The sequence below is a fragment of the Lineus longissimus genome, chromosome 3 (genome assembly GCF_910592395.1).
Source record: "Lineus longissimus chromosome 3, tnLinLong1.2, whole genome shotgun sequence".
Lineage (NCBI taxonomy): Eukaryota > Metazoa > Nemertea > Pilidiophora > Heteronemertea > Lineidae > Lineus > Lineus longissimus.
In genome coordinates this window covers 21,307,751-21,327,979 of record NC_088310.1, presented here as the reverse complement: position 1 = coordinate 21,327,979, position 20,229 = coordinate 21,307,751, and the positions used below count along the sequence as shown (strand labels likewise).

At 41.0% G+C, this 20,229-nt stretch overlaps 5 protein-coding genes across 7 annotated transcripts in view; 4 read left to right on the top strand and 1 right to left on the bottom strand.

Annotated features, from left to right (window-relative positions):
- The first annotated feature begins 59 nt into the window (after window positions 1-59).
- LOC135485081 (kelch domain-containing protein 2-like) lies at window positions 60-4,413 on the top strand. Of its 2 annotated transcripts, XM_064766812.1 has the most exons (10): window positions 60-255; window positions 777-847; window positions 1,019-1,249; window positions 1,481-1,571; window positions 1,903-1,980; window positions 2,315-2,454; window positions 2,648-2,757; window positions 2,965-3,122; window positions 3,285-3,337; window positions 3,598-4,413. In XM_064766812.1, the coding sequence occupies exons 1-10, from the start codon at window positions 130-132 to the stop codon at window positions 3,785-3,787; spliced, it is 1,248 nt and encodes a 415-aa protein (XP_064622882.1). In that variant the 5' UTR covers window positions 60-129; the 3' UTR covers window positions 3,788-4,413. The 2 variants fall into 2 exon arrangements, with proteins under 2 accessions (XP_064622882.1, XP_064622883.1); XM_064766813.1 differs by lacking the exon at window positions 2,965-3,122 and having other exon boundaries at window positions 3,598-3,758.
- A 1,247-nt stretch (window positions 4,414-5,660) lies between these two features.
- LOC135484211 (G-protein coupled receptor 135-like) lies at window positions 5,661-9,561 on the top strand. 2 transcript variants are annotated; one of them, XM_064765453.1, is made up of 2 exons: window positions 5,661-5,719; window positions 7,894-9,561. In XM_064765453.1, the coding sequence occupies exon 2, from the start codon at window positions 8,349-8,351 to the stop codon at window positions 9,555-9,557; it is 1,209 nt and encodes a 402-aa protein (XP_064621523.1). In that variant the 5' UTR covers window positions 5,661-5,719; window positions 7,894-8,348; the 3' UTR covers window positions 9,558-9,561. The 2 variants fall into 2 exon arrangements, with proteins under 2 accessions (XP_064621523.1, XP_064621522.1); XM_064765452.1 differs by lacking the exon at window positions 5,661-5,719 and adding an exon at window positions 5,759-5,952 and having other exon boundaries at window positions 7,696-9,561.
- A 39-nt stretch (window positions 9,562-9,600) lies between these two features.
- On the bottom strand, window positions 9,601-11,704 carry LOC135484212 (isatin hydrolase-like). Its single transcript, XM_064765454.1, has 3 exons — window positions 11,596-11,704; window positions 11,089-11,297; window positions 9,601-10,762 (listed from the first exon to the last, which is right to left on the bottom strand). Exons 2-3 carry the CDS (start codon window positions 11,289-11,291, stop codon window positions 10,102-10,104), a joined length of 864 nt encoding a protein of 287 aa, XP_064621524.1. The 5' UTR covers window positions 11,292-11,297; window positions 11,596-11,704; the 3' UTR covers window positions 9,601-10,101.
- Window positions 11,705-12,377: 673 nt separating this feature from the next.
- LOC135484213 (calmodulin-like) lies at window positions 12,378-17,544 on the top strand. Its single transcript, XM_064765455.1, has 5 exons — window positions 12,378-12,530; window positions 13,444-13,474; window positions 13,976-14,119; window positions 15,020-15,262; window positions 15,779-17,544. Exons 1-5 carry the CDS (start codon window positions 12,528-12,530, stop codon window positions 15,805-15,807), a joined length of 450 nt encoding a protein of 149 aa, XP_064621525.1. The 5' UTR covers window positions 12,378-12,527; the 3' UTR covers window positions 15,808-17,544.
- A 1,209-nt stretch (window positions 17,545-18,753) lies between these two features.
- LOC135484209 (TALPID3 protein-like) overlaps window positions 18,754-20,229 on the top strand; it is a 45,118-nt gene continuing 43,642 nt past the window's right edge. The window contains exons 1-2 of the mRNA XM_064765450.1: window positions 18,754-18,841; window positions 19,341-20,195. Coding sequence (XP_064621520.1) covers window positions 19,367-20,195 — 829 coding nt within the window. The 5' untranslated portion in view covers window positions 18,754-18,841; window positions 19,341-19,366. The remainder of the gene's footprint in view (window positions 18,842-19,340; window positions 20,196-20,229) is intronic.

The window sequence follows — 20,229 nt, the reverse complement described above, 5'->3', positions numbered from 1 at the left end:
GAAACCAAACACTTGCTACATTTAGTTTCATATTCAGATAATAGGTGGTGATAGGCCTAAACAAAACAAAATCTTTTAAATTCTTAAAAATACTTCTGCTATTTCCCCCATTTCCTGTTGATATAGGCTATGGCTGATAGCGATGATCAGTCCGACGATTACCCTGAAAGCCGTCCGTTAGCAAGATGTGGACATATTGCCTGTGCAGTTGACAGATTTATGATAATTTGGGGAGGATACAGGGTGGTTATTTGGGTAAGTAAAACAAACAACCAACCATCATCCAGGATTAGACCACCATGGTCCATGACACTGGTCATTCTCTGACTGTGTGTAACAACACAAAAGGTTAGACAGACCATTTTGGAAGAAGAAGAAAGCCACTACAAGCCAGCAGCCAAGAGAGGATGGATTGTGTGTTTGCATGTACTTCACCATGTGTTCTTTTGTTCACCTCTAGGTTTGTTTTGGCTCAATCTGTATAGATCGATGCACTTGATTGGGAACAACGTTTACGGAGACGTCATGTCACGTCACATTACAGTAATGTATTGTAAAAATGCATGGTGACATGACGACGGCCAACACTACGTTATGTAAACGTTGTTCCCAATCAAGTCATGAATACATGTTGGCGTATCACCCTGACTCCCACTGACTTAATTGATTGATTGATGTCTTGATTGATTGATAGATTGACCAACTCACTGCAATTGAACAAGAATGAAGAACCTGTGGCTACGTTCTCAATTGTTTAGTCTTCTCTGTCGTTTCAGGATGAATTCATGCAAGAAGAATACCTGCCAACCCATGAGATATGGATCTATGATACTGATACAGAGATTTGGTGAGAATGAGTTATTGGATTTTAGGTTTCATCTGATGATATCCACCCTGAATCTGATGGTGTTCTTCTCCCTTTGAATGCAGCCGGGTATATCCCATGAAGGATTCCATTAGAGATCCAATTTGCCGATGGCATATTTGCTTTTTGATTTTGACAGTATTTTCTCTACAGGTTTCGTAAAGAGACACAGGGTCGATCACCGAAGGGTACATCTGGGGCTGCAGCGACAGTGGTTGACAACAAATTGTACATATTTGGTGGCTTCTCACGCTCCCAGAATGTCAATCAGATTCATTGCCTTGATTTAAAGACATTGAGATGGGTGAATCTTGTGTCTGAGTGTGCACAGGATTTTCTGCCATCGCCCCGTGATAAACATTCAGTATGGGATTACAAAAATAAGTAAGTATTGGTTGAGAGCCTTCTTGAAAAAGTAAAAGAATAAAAGGGCATTTCAGAAGCTTATCATTCATTGATTTTTATCTCCTATATTGGAGTGAGTGAACCTCAGAATTAAAAATAAGAGGAATATGAAGTAGATGTCTGTCAGAAACATCACGAATTTCCACCAGATACATTGTTTGTGCAGTAGATGATGTTGAAAAACATGATTATTTTCATTTACTGTTTCAGGTTATATGTTTTTGGAGGATTTGGTCCTCCAACCTACCATTACCTTTCTGATCATGGCCAGTTTGAGTTAGATGCAAGCACCACGTATTTTGTAAGTGCATATTCAATTTTGTTTCAATGAAACTGTTAGATGCCATTTATTATATTTGTGCTTTTGCAGTGATACAGTCAAGCCTGGTACTTGTCATTTTTAAAAATAGTTGACTGGCCTGTTCTGTTTTTGGTGCGATGAGTCACTTTAACTCTTGATGAGTGATAAGCAGATTTGTACGACTCCTTGGCAGTTGGTTTGAAGAAATTTCAGTTCCCATCCTTGGCATTATTGTAAACAAATAGCTCTGATTTTGTCCTAAAACTTCCAGTTATTTTTCCTGAGGGGATAGACTGCCATCATGAATGTGTATCTCTACCTCTGTTTACAGTCTTATGTCAGAGGATGGAATAACCAGATACTCGAGTATGACATCCCAACACACTCTTGGAAAAATCCAGCATGCTCAGTAAGTATTATTATTTTGCAGGCGTCCTAGTCCTACTTTTGCAAAGGATTTCTGCGAGTCCCATTCTTTATCTGAGCCTACCTATCTTATCACATCATGAGGATGTCACCTCCTGTCGAAATGCCTGCAAATTTGGTTTCTGGTCACAATGAAATTTGGTGTAATAGTTATCAAGCAACTCTGTTTTGCCATTAATTTCCTAAAATTTTCTCAAAGACCTGACTTCTGAGCTTCAGTCAGTATGGATAAAGTGTTTAGTATCCGACAATGTCACTAGATGGCAATCTGTCTTGAACTCCTTGATTTGAAATAAGATTTACCTTTTCTATCACAGGGGATGGCTCCAAGTCCGAGGGCAGCAATGGCTGTGGCAAAATTAGACGATCGTGTCGTCATATTTGGTGGAAGAAATAAAGAGATTCGACTGAATGACTTACATTATCTAGATCTTGATGGAATGTCTTGGACACAACTGTAAGTAGTTGTCACAAGGCTAGTTTGGAATTGTCTGAGGTTGTGATAAGCCGACTGACCATTGTAAGATTTACAATTGGAATCAACAAACTGATACATAAAGATTTGCTTTTCATAAAACTAACCTCAATTTTGTATTGATCATCGGAGCAAAAATTGGCAGTGAATTATTCAGTGAGAACTTTCCTTTCAGTACGCAGAATGAACCAATTCCAGTTGGTCGAACGTGGCACACCTTTTCAAAAATCACACAGACCGAGTTATTTATGTATGGAGGCTTTACTCAAGAAAAGGAACCCCTAAGTAAGTTACACCATAATGCTATACAATGATAGGTGATGACTCCTGATTGAGAGAGACATTTGATGCTGGAAGACAGAAGACAACACAAAAAATGGAAATCTGTAGGTGAAATTTCAGGTCACAAGCAGTTTATCATCAGCTCTACCTGGTCTCTGTGTATTCACTTATTCGGTAATCGTTTTTAAGGAATGTTTATTGTCTCTTCAGGTGAAGCATGGGTCTTAGATGTAGATAAGTGTCGCTGGCGACAGCTTCCAGTGGCTGCCAACAAACATCGATTATGGCATACATCTAGTCGATGTAATAATGGCGATATACTGATATTTGGTGGCTGTTGTAATAATATACTGGATGCACAAACACCGGTAAGAATTTCTGCGTAATACTGAAATTTCATGAGCTTGACCCACACTGACTATATCACCCCATAATCTTAGTCATGCACTCTCCCACTTGCTGCAGATGTTCGGGAGAGGCTCCAGTTGATTTATTGGTTGAGTCATCTAAGTTCATCATCTTTGTTTCAGGTTCACACAAACGAAACCCTTGTCTTCAGGCTTTCACCAAGGACATTGGTCAGGTGAGCAACATTTCAATTGAAGAGACGTTAACAAGAGCTAAACCATGTCCTCTTTAAAACCTTTCATCATATTGGATTCAGTATAGAATGGAAAGTCTATACTAATCTCTCATTCCTGTGATGCCAACCGCCCAGAAAAAACTCCTCCATTCTCTTCTGTCTTTTCTAGTTGTAAAGGCTTGGTTCTTTCTCATTCTTCACACCGTACCACATTGTCCAGCAAGTGATTCCAAACCTAAAACACTCTTAATCTGTTTCAGATCTTCCCTGGATGTAGTTTTTAAGCACAGAGACTGTTTACAAGGAGAGTGGGAGAGCCTCCCCAAATCTCTCCGTGATATTTTGGTGCTTCGTTTAGAAAATGCAATATCCCTGGGAAACGATGATGAAGAAAAAGAAAATGGACGTAACAAACGACGTGGCTCTCATTTAGGTTGTGCAATCTCATAATGCGGACTTGAATATTCTGGATACTTTGTTTATTTAGAATTGAGTGATAGTCTCTATAAACAGACTTGAAATTGAGGCCGAGAAGTTGTGGAGTGCTTTGCCATATCATTAGCCAAGCTATAAACTGTTCATTGCGGCTCAACCTCATCTCCCTCAGAGTATCCTATATTTGAGCGGCAAATATTTGGATTAAGTGCCTTGTACAAGGACACAAAGACAAAATGGCTGTGATCGTACTGAGATCTGAACCCCATCAATGACAGGTGTTAAAAATCATCACCATTTCTTTCCCCATGTTCTAGTCACTTTAGATGACATTGACATTCATCCTGTAAATATTTATGGTATGTTAATACGTGTGCTTAATGTATTGTGTATTTCATTTTGAGGTAACTAACTAGGTACATTAAATTGTACCAAACTACAGCTTATTCTTGATGTGAGCTTGTTGATTCACTTTGGGTGCACAGTGAAGGTACCACCATTATCATCCATTATAATTGAATACAGTTTGCTTCTTTATGTAAGCCTCGAGGGGCTTTATACCTTCACTGCTATGATGGGTTATTTGTCCAATAAAATCGGGTGGCAAAACAATGGGTTTTTTCCATCTTGTATGTCAGTAAGTTCATGTGTATTTGTGTATTTGTGCAAGTCGTTGTGACCATTTATGCTTACATTTTGCCGAGTCGGAGAAGCTGACATGAAAACTGGATGGACAAATTTGACAGTACAACAAACGATCCCATTCTCAAAGTGGTCAGGAGTTGTGACAATGTCTTCAAATATGAACTGTGAACAGATTGTGACAGTCTCTGATGGGTAGAGACTGGGAAGTCTTGTCCATGGTCCATTCCAGATTGGTCGCTGAGGCTGAGAAGATACATACTCTTTGTCCATTGCAGATTGGAAACTGAAGGTGGAGAAGTGACTTGCCCAGGATTCATTCCAGGTTCGTGATTTAGGCATAGAAGCAACTTGCCCAGACGGTCAATTCCAGGTCTATCACAAGCCAATGATCACTCCAGATAGGTCACAAAAGCAGAGAAGTGTCCTGACCAATGATCATATCAGATAGGTCACTAAGACAGAGAAGTGTCTTGACTAATAACAATTCTAGATAGGTCACTAAGGCAGAGAAGTGTCCTGCCTAATGATCATTCCAAATATGTCGCTAAAGGCAGAGGTGTGTCCTGCCCAATAATCACTCCAGATAGGTCACTAAGGCAGGGAAGTGAATTAAAGAGGTGGTTGTGACTATGTCTTCTGTAAGAAACATCTCATTCTCAACATGATCTAGAGGTTGTGACAATGTCTTTACGGAGTCAGAGAGAGGTTGTTATAGTCTCTGACACATAGTTTGTTACACTCACAGCCATTTCAGATCGGTAACTGAGACGTGAGACATATTCGATGTTATTTCCAGGTCAGGCACTAAGACAGTGAAGTGACTTTCCCAAGGTCTCATGCTAAGCCAAAGACGAATTGAGATGGGCAGTTTAGGATCATTCCAGTTAGATTACACAATTAGTATAGGCTACTTGCGCAACTGGGTGCTATCATGACAACGACAATTAACCCAACACGGCATCAGTCACACGGGAAATCCACATGTTGGCTCTCCCTATATATTATACTGATCATCAAGGTGTCAGATTTTTACGATGTTATATCAGAATAGGCAAATGGATCTAATGAGCGTTTCAGCTAATTTGCCATGTGGGAAACTGACGATCAAAATCCCTTGTGATTGAACAGTGCAATGAATGGTAGATAAACGTTGTTATTATGGGCGGCAGCAACCAAACATTTGCCAGAACCATCGATCGGCGTCGTCTGCGTAAAAGCCGATTGGTTTCCATGGCGACCGATTGCAAAACTCGGTTGAACGAAGTGTCGAATGTTGTTGGTGCAAGGTGTTTATACCAGATAGTATGCATTATTGTCACATCTGACTTGTCCTGTGACGACATCACAATCCACGAAGATCTTGATGCCCGACCTGTCATCTCAACATCAGGGTCGTCCTGCCTGATGCTGTCTCATTTTTTGTGTAAACGACGAAGTGTTGCCACCTGTTGCGGGGATTGATCAACGCCATTGTGTCCTGGACTGAGAGAGGCATCTATTGATTGAACGTTACGACGGGCTTAGCATCATTTCAGGTGAGTTGTTCCTTAGGCGCCTAATCGTAGGGTAAGTATCTTACTTGCCGTGCGGTGTAACCTTTTGAAATTTGAGTTCAATGGTGTCTTCTTCTCAATGCATCCCATAGTATCAAGATATCCACCCCATTCCAGTATCATCTCCTATGCTGTAAACTCGGCTTTCTCCTGTCAATCAGGTAGTCAACGGGGTCTTGTGATTGACTACGTTTAAAAAGCCTACTCAACTCAGCTGTCTCTCTTTAGGGTCTCCCTCAGATCCATGATTCAATTAAAAAGAACTGGGCGCTCTGGCCTTTGATCTGAATCTGAGATGCTCCTGGAGGTTCCCCGGTTCAAGCATCCAACTCTCGGTGGACGCTCATTCTCGGCAGCTGCTCCAAGACTGTGGAATCAGCTGCCGACGAGCGTCCACCATGCCGATTCCATTGAAGGTTTCAAGTCCCTCCTGAAGGCCCACCTATTTGCAGCTGCCTACGGGAGGGATAGCGCCCCAGAATACTCTCCTGCGGAGTAATTGGGGCGCTATATAAATAATATGTATTGATTGATTGATGGAGACCATGTGGGTGGTCTGAAAAAGTGGGGGATCCATTTTGTCGAAATATCCATCATATTCGATTATACATGTACCAACTGCAAACTCGACTCTCTCCGTCCACCAGCTAACACTTAGGCCGAAGGATTTTCGGCTAGCCGAAACCTGAATGGAGGATGCCGGTGAGAAAATATGAATGTTCGAACCATTGATTCCGCGGACATAGAGGGGAGACGGCCCGGGGAGACGGAGGCGGTGCGCGCGTCCATCCCTTTTAAAATTTTGTCCCATGTTTTCCCGAAGCGCGTAAATCGACCTAGCCGGGCCCTGGATTTTGTAACAAACAGTAACAAAGTAAACCCATTACACAGTCAACAAAACGTGCAATAACAATTTATCACGACTACAACAATAAACACAATAGTGTCGAAAAAAGATGCAAAAGCCACCTTTTAGTTTTGCAAAGTTCATCGTCAAGCAATATTAGTCATGACGTTATTTTAAAAATCAGAGTTTGACGAGTTCATAATGGAAGTGCGCTTTTGAAAACGATGATTTAGTGACGATAGCATTTTAACGGCGGGGGAGGGGCCGGGATACCCTTTGTGTATTTCCCAGGTTATTTTGCTATGCGTATTTAGCTGGTGGTGATGGTGGTGGTGGTGGTGGTGGTGATGGGGGGGGGGGGGGGGAGGTCATAGCATTAGCGCACGATAAACCTTTCTGTACCTTAATATCTGACAGACCTTTGTTAAAGATATTTTGTGATCTCAAGGCCTTGTAGACAAGCCCTGGCCACTGCGACCGTATCCCTAACATCATTCCGCAAGGACAATCATTGTCGTTTCCGTTTACACCAAGTGTCCCGTGATCAATAGACAGTTGGTGTGTCTCTCAAATATTCTGATTGTCTCTTAATCGACCGGTACCTCAGATCATTAAATCGATGCAGAATCATTAAAAAGACGATTGGAGATTTAGCCATTCGCCCTTGTGTATTGTCGTTGAGCCGTGTGCAAGAGAGAGATTGCGTTTTTGGTTGTGACCTGCTCTTTTTTTCGAAACGTTCGCGTAATAAGCCATGACATGATAACATGATAACATGATGACATGATAAACAAGACTGAGGAACTCTGCAGAACTTCATGCGGATGTCCCTGATATTTCATGACCTCTCATATTCTGTTCACATGTATATGTTTCAGGTTCCGGTGACACCAGGCGCCCCCCACACTGCAGAGCAAGCACTGTCGTTGCTGGCAACTATCCTTGGTGCATGGCATGGGAGATGTGAACTTTGTCTCGAGCCATGAGATTGCGCCAACTGGAACAACAAGACGACTCTGCAGGACCAAGGACCTGTCTATGAGTCACTGCTGGCCATTAATCAGTTTCTGTTGCAGGGTGGTATTATATATTAGGAGGTTGCGCACGATTACGCCCCCGAAGTTGTCATCTGACGACTCTCAAAGCTCAGCGAAGTCGGAATGGATGTCGTGAACGATGCGCAACCTCTGTAAATAACGGCAGTATAAACGGAGATGGTTATACTAAAGTACTTGAATGAGCGAATTTCGTTTTTGACATATTGAATTGGCTTGCCGGCTGGTGTAACAGATGCGATGTTATGTTCGAAAAAGGTTTCGCTTTAAAGATGTAATTCGCGCCAGAAAGATTCAATTTCTTCATCAACATCATCATCATCGTCATCAGTCCTCCAGCTCTGATGTCAAGGACAGTTTCTGGACTGAACTATGGAAATCGAGGACGAAATAAACCCATTGGTTTTCCCGAATCGGATATCAGTGTGTAGTTATACGCACATGAGGAAGACGAATTAAGGACGACATGTCCCAAAATGAGCGCATTATCTTTTACTATTGGACAAACGACCGGATCACCGGGCGTTACTACCCCGACATGGTCCGCGAACGCTGACAACACACTTTGCAATGTCATTAAAGCCGTCCTCATCATCATCATCTTCGTGATATCATCTTTGGGAAATTCTACGGTGCTTTACATCATTTGTAAGAACTACCAAATGAGAACTGTGACGAATGCCCTGGTTGTATCTCTGTCCGTCAGCGACCTGATCACAACCTGGCTTTGTATGCCCTTCACTGTCATCTCTCTTATAATGGACCAATGGCCCTTTGGAGAAATATTCTGCATCATCAATGGATTTTTGTCGTCAGTTTCATGTATTGGATCCACTTTGATGATAACGCTGATATCTGTTGATAGACTTATTTCGGTTATAAAAGCCCCCGGCGGTACGTTGACGGCCAGGCGGGCAGCTGTCTCCATGTTTTTCGTCTGGCTGTGCGCAACAGTGTTTTCATTGCCATGGTATTTGATTGAGACAGCGGAAACAAAGCCAGTAATTTATATGGAAGGGTACAATCACTGCATGTATCTATTTCACGTCAGGTCGTCCAAGTTTGGATTGGTATACACCTCCGTTACCATTTCCATGTGTTTTGGAATACCATGCATCCTGATGCTGTATTGCTTTGGCGCAATCTTTCGGACAATTCGGACAAATGACAAACAGATCCGTCCTGCGTCAAGCCAAGCTCAAAGTCTCATCTTCCAAAGCGAAATGAGAACTGCTACAACTGTGCTAATAATGATTGCCATGGTTACCGTATGTTGGCTGCCATATTTGATAATGGCCCTGCTAGAAGCTACCACAGACATACTCATGACTTCCACCACAGATGCAATCGCTCTGATTGTGACATGGACTATTCGTGCAATGAATCCGTATTTATATGCAGTTAGAAATCCAAACGTCCAAGAAATGCTCAATATCAAGCAAACGACGGGATGCCGGTCGAAGAGCTTCACAAATATTCTGCCTGCCACGCCTCGGCCGGAGCCAGAACAATATGGCAACGTGGTCTCTGAGGAAAACGTGAAGCCTAGATTCGACTGGACGATAGTGAAACGGTCGCCGCTTTCCCCGAGAGCGTTGTTTTGCGGGGCGCGTAAAGGTTCGGATGAGGACGCTCTACAGGTTGCAAGTACGGATGGTACTTTAAGACAATCAACTAGTTTATGACGACTGAGCAACTTCAGTTAGGAACATTGTTCTTTTATTTCAATTTGATGATTGAATCATGTTTCGTTTATTAATTGATGGTTCTACAACGGGTGCTGGACTGAAAAGTAAATAATGTTGAAATGGGTGTCTCAAAAAGAACCTCAGTTTATAGGCTTACGTTGTACGTATACGACTAGGGTGCAAACGACATGCATTGTGGAGTTGTCTTCGGGAAATCCTTTGGACTTGCAAATAATCCGTTCGTTCCATCGTTCTTTGATGTCATATCAGTCCAACACACATCGATATGTTGCACACTCACATGCGCTGCCGTGCAAACGCAGGACACGGGCACATTCACTTTGTTAAGTTGTGTTTTTTCCAATAAAACTGAAGAAAGAAGAGGCTTGTTGTTTTCTGTTTGCATAAAATTAATGACTGTAGTCTCTGGTATGGCCAACTGGTAACTAACGGTGCGAAAGAAAGTTTCTGGGGGATTACTGTGAGATTATAAAGCAAAAAGGTTCAGTAGTTTTAGAATTCTGTAATGTGAAGTGCCCGACTAAAAGTAAATGATGACGGAAAGAGCAGCTATAACGAGGCTGAGTATGTTGACAGTCGTCCTAGTGCTGCCATTCCACATTGCGACAACTCTCGCCGGACCGCCAGTGCCACCTTTGATCTTCATTGGGAATGCGACGATGGTAGCTCCCCGTGCGGGCATTTTCTCCACATTGGCGAGATTCTCATATCCGATCTTATTGCGTCCCATGGCCAAGATATGTGTCAGTTTGTATTTGAGGCTGGGGACATCCAGTGAGAGCGAGTCGACGCCAATGCCTTTGATGTCTCGCTCATCAAGGAGCCATTTCATCGCTTGGGGAGAAAAAGATGGCCACGCCATCATATCCATATCCGTCTCATGACCCATGTAAGCAGTTTTGTTGTCGAAGTACTTTCCCCAACCTGAGTACATGATGACATAAGCACCTTGAGGGATTTTTCCATACTTGCGTTCGTAGGTCATGAGGTCATTGACGGACAGGCCATAATTTGGTGTCTTGTTCGCGCTCTCTGCCACATTTACCACGCAAGCTTCTCCGTAGAACATACTGACGGGGATGTCCTCTGGGTACCAGCATTTCGGAGTGTTGCAGAAATGGCTTGGAGCATCGTAATGGGTTCCTCCGTGCTCAGCGGTTTCAAACTCATTCCTTGCAGTACTGAAAACAATAAGCTAAACCATGATACGGAAATTTTCGGATAGATGGCCATCATATCATCTTACTTCATAGTCGGCCATAGTAGTCGTGGTGATTGACTCGTGACAGTTGCGCTTTAACTGGCTTTGTTGCAGTTTCAACGATGCTCTCAGGCTTAGATTATTCAGTAGTTGTTGTTCTGATCATGAAGCAATTTGTCAGAGGGAGATTGCCCATTATTTATGTTACGAGTATAACTGCATGGAGACCCAATTTGAAACGATAGATCTGTGGTTACTCATTTATGGTATAAACAGTCCGGTGATATATATATAAGCTATACATACTACATTTTCTTGAAGCCATCAACAGTTACTGTTCCCTTGAATACGGGCTTGAGGTTGAATGCTTTGTTGCCAGGGAAGTAGGGCATAACCTTGTTGACGTAATCGTAGCTGAGGTCGAGGACATTGTCTGCCATCTTAATTGGCACACTCGTCACAATGCCTATAACGGCAAGGAACACGCACCCGGGATATTTCGTTTGCATTTTCTCCTGGGGAAGGAAAAGAAATGAGGATCACAGTCACGACAGATATGGGCAGCCCATCGCGTCATCCTAAGTTAGGGTGAGGAACGAGGCCGGTCCACTGTGTCCTGAGTGTACAACACGGATATACGGCCATCAGTAGAATCTATATGATATGACGGATACTTCTGCCTGAGAATTAGAGGATATACTGGTTGGAAAATATTGCCACCATCACCGAGACACTTCTGTAGCGCAATATACAATGAACTATACCGGTATATCAATACCGACTAAACTTTACATTTATATATCGTTTACTCACCAGTCGAAAAAATATTGTTCCTTGGCTTTCTTGTACCACCTCTAATGGCTAAAAATCCAACAGTTGATTCTCGGCGATGAAAACAACGCCTTAGCCTACTATCAGATGGCACAGATATCTAATGCTATTGCTAATAACCTTAATCATGATACATGTAGGCCTAAGCATATTCTATGAATGATAAACTGGTTTATGACTGCTATTGTCAAATAATATCCGCACTTCATTGAATTTCTGAGCAATTATCAAAATTTCTGAGCCTGCTTATAAACTTGTCGGCCTTGAGGCCTTATAGTGGAAACCTCCCACCATACAGCGGATATTGTGTGGTGTCAAGAGTAATCGTGGGGTGTCCTCATGAAATATTGTAATTTTTGTGCGTTTATGGAAGTAAATCTATAGGCATTTTCACCATGGATTCACCGTATATAGGCGTCATAATATCATGGGCGCATATCTCAGGTTCGTCTCATTAGGCCCGGCGGATCTTGAGGAAATCAGGAGTTAATGTTCGCTTCGTGTAAAGCGAACAAAATCCCCTGATTTCCTCAGGATGGACGCAGTGGACCGGCCCGGCCAATAAGAGGCGATCAGGATGACGAAATGAACTGCCGCGGGGGTCTATCATCGTGGTATAACCAGTGCATAACATGAATACAGTTACCGCATTTAGAAAGGGAAAAAATGACTCAATTTACGCGCAATTCTTCGCGCGGGTTTGCGGGGCGGGAAAATTCCACCGATTCAAATTTCCCGCCCTAACCTCACTCGCAGCCTGTGGAAATTCATGGGAACGATGTTAGTCGGCTATGCACCACCACAGCCTCGTTTTACCTTTCTGACGGCGCTAACACCGAAAGTCGATTTCGATATTCCGGGCACTTTTTTCGTGATAACTTCATATTAACAAAACAGAAACATTAAAACAAAATATGGTAGGTATGGTCATAATGTGTACACCTAATGGTTAAAATTTACAATCCCCGATCGGAAATGACGAAGTTTGATCGCATTCAACTAGGCCTATAGGCCTAAGTATAAATCCATTGAACAGTGGTGCTTCGTTAGTCAACCGATGACCTTTTTTGGGGTGTGATGGGGGATTGTAATTATGTAAATTCGTTCCATAAATCCATTAAACAGTGGTGCTTCGTTAGTCAACCGATGACCTTTTGTTGGGGGTGTGATCGGGGATTGTAAACTCGTTCCATAAATCCATTGAACAGTGGTGCTTCGTTAGTCAACGATGACCTTTTTTTGGGGTGTGATCGGGGATTGTAAACTCGTTCCACCGCCATAGGCCTAGGCCTACCTGTTGACTGTTGTGTTTGCACTGACAGTGTTGCACGCAGTATCATGACTGACTCACTGAGTAACGACGTTGGCGTGGTGCGATATTGGAATGATTTGATTCAATCAGTGACAATGATTGAGTGTAGGCCCATATCCCCACTTCCCCACTTCGTGCATTGCCATTATAAACAACACTTACAGAGGTTGCCCGGAAGTGGCGATGATAGCTTTAGACAATGGAAGACTGCTAAAATGTGGAATCTGCCAAGTGGCAAAGCGAGGGTGCAATCGTTCCCAATTCCAGTTCCACAGTTTAGCAGTCTCCCATTGTCTTAAGCGTACCGTCGCCACTTCCGGGCCACAACTCTGTAAGTGACGTATTGGGCATTGGCATTGCAAACAATCTTCCCCATGAGTATGACGGCGATTAGTCAACACCTCGCAGATTGGTCTGTTGCCAAAAAAGTGAAAAGAACGAGTGTGCGTAATTTCCATTACATCTCATTTCACTATCACTGGTTTTCAGTTGATTTTGACAATACAGTTTTCTTCCAGGCAGATCAGTTGACAGAAGAACAAATTGCAGGTAGGTATCAAACTTCTGACTCTAGGGTCTTGATGTGAATATTTTTTATAAAGGAGTGCAAACACTTGAAAGTTACCAAAACAAGGGTTACTTGCTTTACCGGAATGGTTACTGAAGATCTAATGAAACAATGGGAGTTTTCTCTTCTGAACCTGATCTATGTATTTCTGCAGTAATCAAATTGCTGTGGGATTTTTTCTGCCTCGACAAGTCTCACAGATAGAATCCAATTATGTCTTACACTTCAGTGGTTTGCTGTATAGTTGTTATTGGGCAGGTAAATAATGTATTAAGTATTATGTAATGATTGGACAGCTTTATTTCTCGCCTACCCCCTGGTGTTGGTTCTTTTCAAAAATCTGACAGTACAATGTGAGAGAAAAATGGAACACTTGATCTCGACTGTACGGTTTAAAATACTGAAGCGGGAACATCTGACTTAAAATAATAATGTACTTTGTTCTTCACATTTGGTTGAACTTTTCAAAAATCAACTTGCAGAGTTTAAGGAGGCTTTCTCCCTATTTGACAAGGATGGCGATGGCACCATTACAACCAAGGAGTTAGGAACTGTCATGCGATCCCTCGGACAGAATCCCACTGAAGCTGAGCTGCAAGATATGATCAATGAGGTCGATGCTGATGGTGAGAATATATCCTGCATTGAACCCAAGAGAGATGATGACATTTTCATGAAAACTTATGTATCTAAAATTTAATTGCTGCCGCAAGGAAGGGGCGTTTTTGCCAGTAATTTTCTTCTCCCTTCGAGGGTTCAAATAATGGGTGCATGTAGGGTTAAAAATACTAGAATAGAATCACAGCTATTTTGATTTTAGGCCTAAATCTGTCAATCAACTTGAATTCTTGCATTATGTTATGTAAGATTGTAAAAAAGAAAACTTTATACAGTCTGTGGTACTCAATCCTTCGCCCAATCTTGTTGAATTCTAATCATTAAAGTAGGTCTGATCCACTTATGTGTAAGTTTTGAACTGAATGTAAATGACTGGGCATACATACGTATCTCACAGATTTTGAATTTGTATTGACTGTGCCGACTCGTCATTGATGGCCTAGACGCAATTATTTGGTTGTAATGTTTACAGAGAAATTCTCTAGTAGGCCATGATTGTTTGCTTGCTGTATTGATTTTGCACTCGACTTGATTGATTTTATGCACTGCCATTGGAAATCGGCGATACATAACCTAGTAGAAATGCAATACCAAGATAGTTTTTGGAAAATTAAAATCTTAAAGTTTAGTGCATTCAGTATTTTAATAAGACTTTATTCTTGGTCTCATTAATATGATGAGAAAACAGGCCTTTATATTAATGAAAAAAAGAACCGCTGTACCTCAAATTAGAAAATTATCGGGGAGTGGTGAACCCTCTCAGTTCTGATTAGTGCTGTTAGTTGTCAGTGCTTAAATTAGGCCAGATTGTTATGGAAAACACCACCTCTTGTGAAAGGACATTTATTTTCTGTCAAACCTCTTTTATTAAGTGTTCTATCTTTATTGAAAATCGAAAATATTTTCAGGAAATGGTACAATAGACTTCCCAGAATTCTTAACAATGATGGCTCGTAAAATGAAGGAAACTGACAGTGAAGATGAACTCAAAGAGGCATTCAAAGTTTTTGACAAGGACGGTAATGGTTTCATCAGTGCAGCTGAACTGAGACATGTCATGACAAATTTGGGTGAGAAACTGACAGATGAAGAGGTTGATGAAATGATCCGGGAAGCTGACATTGACGGAGATGGGCAAGTGAATTATGAAGGTGAGCTTATTGGTCCGGATTCACGATGCAGAATATGGACTCCAACTAATTGGATTAGGATAAAATAATTGTTCTTTTGTGTGTGCATAATTCATCTGTTGCTGTTCTGTGTCAACATCATGACATGTGGTGCACCTCCAAGTCCAAGGTGTTGCAAACAACAAAAAACACAAGCTGTGTATGGTCAGTTGTCAGTAAGTTGATCTAAATCAATAATGAGACAAAGACAAAATTGTCTGAACACTACAATTGATTTAATTAATCAATCAAGAAGAGGAGACTCATAATTATTTACTGAGAGCCACTGATTCCATTGAGATATGGTGGTTTCCTATGAACAGCTTGTCCTTTTGGTCGGACAGCCATATTTCGAGTGCTGCGTCAAGCTTCTTCAGCACTTGCTGTGCACATCAATCAACATGAAGGAGTCGTTCTGCAGAGAAAGTCTCCTCCAAAGTTGGCAGTGCTTTTTTTGTGCCACTGTAGTATCTCATATTTCTCTCCAATCTGTTTCAGAATTCGTGAAAATGATGACCGGAAAGTGAGTCGGGATGCCAATTCCAGAGGAAACGTTGCTGTATATAGATTTATATGACCACAATTATGCTAATGATTACAGTATGATGGAAGGCGATATAAAATCAAGTCAAGCATGCCTGAAAGATTGAAGGAATGACGTTTTGCGTTGTCATCTTGCCCACCAAGGGTTTTCTCCAGAAATAGAGAAGGACTTCTGACCAAAAAAATCCATCTTGTATTCAGGGCGATAAAATAATGTAATTGTGATTGTCTATTGTTATATATGGATAAGAGTGAAACACCCTTCAAAATTACCGAGTTATCCCAGAATAGCAGAAATAGGGTCTACAGGTTCACATTTTTTTCAACTGAAGAAGATCCTGGTTAAGAATTCTCGTCTTCCCTTCCAAATACAAGTCATCTAGGTTACCGACATAATGGCATGAGCATTAACATCTGCATCTGCATCTTTTGGAACCTGTATCTTTAAAACAATTTACGTCTTGTTCTTGCAGTGTTCAGTCGTTGCACAGAAGTTAAAATGTGTGATGTGGTGGAAATTTGCTGTTTATTGCTCTACTAAATATGTCCAAGGATTGTAGTCTAAAAAAATGATTTCGAAGGTCACAAATGAGAAAACTTCGACTTGGGGTGTCAAACTCAACATGACTTGGTGTCTACTGACTATCTTACATGTATCTAATATTTTGTGATCATATATTTTTTAGCTTACAATACGTTTAGAAAAAAAACATTCCATGAAACTACATGTAGTTGCTGTGCTCATTTTCTCACAAGTCAATCTTTCCCTTAATTTTGATAACTTTTCTACATATTTCTTATATGTTTCATTCTGGTGTTGTGTAAACTTCGTTGCACCGTCCATTACCTTGTGTTGCATTTTTGTACTTTAGATTGAAAAAGGTATCCCAGACAAGTTCCCAGTCTTTCCTTTTATGTAGAAGATATAAATACATTACATGTCAATATAAACTGCCACAATCTACTTGTAAATCATCACCAACTTGGTTTTGTAGTTATACAATCTAGGTTCTTCCATAACGCTGGTCAATTACTGTACCGAATTATTATCCAATGATGTGAATTCAAGTACATGTGTTATTCATTGCTGTTTAGCTGTGACCAACAAATGTTTTTTAACTTTTTGGTTTTCTTTGCTGGCATTTAGTTAAAAGAGTTGCATTGATTTTAAATGTGATAAGTCATACAATGATTTCTACAATATGTGTTGGGAGATTCCGAATATTGTCAAAATGTGTTCTAGTTTAGAGTTTTCAATATGCTTCATTTTTTCTGTCGTCTCTAAAATCTAGTTTAAAAGTAATAATCTGGACAAAATATAGCTGTTTGCATGGCATTTACTATACCAGTATGTCAGTTGATGTGCGTGTACTCCACCCTTTGACTAATAAAAAACTTTTTTCATAAGAATTTGGGCCCCAAGGAACATTAAATGTGATGTTCGTCTTTCCAGTAGGCATCAACAAAATACATGAAACATACTAGTCAAAGGATGATATATACATGCTGCTTCCAGAAAAGTAGTACTAGTAGTTAGTTGAATTGTAACAAACTGGTCTAATATACTGGTATCTAAACTGCTGGCTGTGCCTTTGGTGACTTGTGAATTTATGAGGAAAACAGTATTGAAATGAAAATATGTCCTTTGTAAATGTTGCTTTCTTCCACATCATGGTGGAATATTTTTACTGGTGGAAAATTAAAACTTTGTTACATGAAAATCTTTTAGTTGTTAGTTGTATTTGTGCACTGTTTACAAAACAAAATCAACCAAATACCAATTGAAGATGTCTTGTAACAGTCGTCTTTAATGGTAGTTGTGCATTTTCTTCTTTGAAGTTTGTTTTGTAGATACTAATCTTCCAACCAAGGATATAAATTGAATGAGGCAGTGGAGACGTACCTCAATCAGGGAAATTGAAAATGAGCAAATTTACGACATTCTAGCTTCTCTCAAAGATATCATGGTTTACCATAAAATGATGTTATTTATTTGACATTGTGACCCAAGATATCATTTTGGAACAATCGCTGATGGACCAAGAAAGAAGATTGAGGTGCACTGTCCTGGCTTTGGTTGTGATATGGTCTCCAAATCCAACTCTACTTCCATGTCAAATCTGAGGACTCCTTATCAGCCTGGTTGCCAACTTGTAAGAGTTGAGATTTCTGGCTGCAGTGGTATTCAGTCTCCATCATGGTCCGCAATGTCAGTTGTTTCTATCATCAACCTTGTAGTACATTTTTTTGTGGTTGTGACTTTGTCTCCAAGTGGTAAGGATGCTTCCTGTATATTTCCATCATCAGGACAAATGTTAATTCCGAGTGGATAAAAGAATAAATGCACAATGGTCAAAATATGTCTTGCAGCCGTGCTGGTTGTGTTGATAAAGTCAGTCTTGGTTGTAGTGTCTCTGGATGGTTGTGACATGATTGTGTCCATGAGTTAGACACCATTATCAATTCTGTTTGGAGTAGCAGACGTGAGCATCAAATGTTGACAGTCATATTCAACACGGTATTGATTGAATAACTTCAGTTAGGAAGATGTGGCAGATACGGGGTATATGTAAAAAGACCAGAATGGGTTAATCTCCTCTTTTCAAAACCTGCCACCTTGTGACTGCTGTAGAAATTAATTTCCCCCTGTCATGAGAACTCTAATTTGATTGGATGAAATTGTAATGAACTTGTTGTATCTTTTTGTTCATTTAATGCAATCAAATACCAAACAAAACTAAAAATATTCATGGCAAGCATAGAAAATGTGTACTATGTAACCTTTTTATCAGCAGTGAGTAGTTGTAGATTGTTTATGTTTGGCTATATTAGTATCAATTCACTTTAATAAGCGAAAAGTACAGAATTTCATCAACCAATCAGAATCCAGCTAGCACATGGCCTTCGTTAGCTGCATTGTAATGGCTGGCGGGTTGTTGAAATATTTTGTTTATTCAATTCAAATCCAAAATTAAGGCTCGGATATTCATTTTAAAGTGCTGAATAGATTATATGCAGGTAGATAAATTTGTAGTCTCTCTATGTCGATAACCTTCCGGTCAGTTTACTGCTGGCGTTTCAATTTTGCCATATTTATTGGTTCACAAAATGTCACAAAAATTGTTCATAATCATGCATAGCTCATCCAGCTGATAGCATAGCCATAGTCAATAGTTTATCATGCATGATTTTTGCAACAGCAAGTGCATGCATGCATTGACCCTGATCCAGTGGCAGTGGTCTTTATGAACCATTCTAACTGAAGAGAAGTATGTGCAGTGTGCATGTGCCATGTCCGATGGCATGTGTGTACTCATGTAGTTCAGATGTGAGATGAGGAAGATAGATTAAGATTATAGATAGGTGGATAGGCCTATGCTACCATAGATATGGCATAATTATGAAATTGATGGGCTCTCTCCTTTTATAGCCTATAGCCGTATAGGCTAGCCAGGCCTGCCTCCTCAAACAAGCCCTTGCTGTTTGTGTGTGACAACCCATTTCTGTTATCTTTCAGTTTAAGAAATAAAAAATATTGAAGAAATGGATGAAACAGGAGATGTGTTGACACTGTTGAATGAAAAACCTGAGGAAAATGAAGACAGTGGTGCCAATGCTACAACGAAGAGTGAGGCAAATGAACTTCTCTCTATAACATCAGCTGCAGTAACAGCTTTGGACACAACCACAAGTTCCAAGGAAGAATCTGGAGAAGCCAGCAGTGTGAAAGCTAGGTCTGTTGAGGCAGACAGTGCCAGGGGCGAAAGTCTCAAGACAGAACAGATAAATATCCAGAATGCGACATCACCAGAGGGATCCGAGAAACAGGAGAACACCTCACACAGTTCAACCGCTAGTGAGATATTGATACGCTCAACTGTCATGGAAACAGATGGAGATCCACTGAATGCAAGTTCGTTGTCCAGACAGAATGTACATGACAGTTTCTTCAATGAAAGTGCCAGGAGGGTAAAGGTCCCAGCTAAGCGATTGAGGGAAATACAACCCCCATTTGAGGCAGAACTTAACAGCACACTAGACTCAACTTATGGCCGGAAGGATTCAGCGGAGTATGTTCCTCCACCGCTGTTCCAGGTGCCAGAAAAAGTGTCCACAAAAACCAAGAAGAGAAATGGTGGTTTGGTGCAAGGGAGGCTTGACAGAGAAGAGTCAGCAACTTCACATCAACTTGATCGAGGCCCCTGGAAGCGTTCTAATGTTTCTATTGAACGTCACTTTCCTGATACGACTGCCCCTGTCTCTGATGGTGATGGTGCTGCACCCATGTCTGAGGTCTCTACTACCTCGTCAAGGACAAGAGGCCAACCGACAATGATGATGGACACAGGAGTTGACTACACAAATGCTGCTGGTAGGTCTTTCATCTTCATGACCTTCTCGAGCAA

Bases quoted from the DNA above. Each gene is read 5' to 3' on its own strand.
- LOC135485081 (XM_064766812.1), top strand. From the start codon at position 130: ATGGCTGATAGCGATGATCAGTCCGACGATTACCCTGAAAGCCGTCCG. The intron at 848-1,018 runs GTGAGAATGAGT...TTTTCTCTACAG, and splicing joins GATACTGATACAGAGATTTG to GTTTCGTAAAGAGACACAGG. The intron at 3,338-3,597 runs GTGAGCAACATT...AATCTGTTTCAG, and splicing joins TCACCAAGGACATTGGTCAG to ATCTTCCCTGGATGTAGTTT.
- LOC135484211 (XM_064765453.1), top strand. From the start codon at position 8,349: ATGAGCGCATTATCTTTTACTATTGGACAAACGACCGGATCACCGGGC.
- LOC135484212 (XM_064765454.1), bottom strand. From the start codon at position 11,291: ATGCAAACGAAATATCCCGGGTGCGTGTTCCTTGCCGTTATAGGCATT. The intron at 10,763-11,088 runs GTATGTATAGCT...TATTGTTTTCAG, and splicing joins GATGGCTTCAAGAAAATGTA to TACTGCAAGGAATGAGTTTG.
- LOC135484213 (XM_064765455.1), top strand. The intron at 14,120-15,019 runs GTGAGAATATAT...AAATATTTTCAG, and splicing joins CAATGAGGTCGATGCTGATG to GAAATGGTACAATAGACTTC. The intron at 15,263-15,778 runs GTGAGCTTATTG...AATCTGTTTCAG, and splicing joins TGGGCAAGTGAATTATGAAG to AATTCGTGAAAATGATGACC.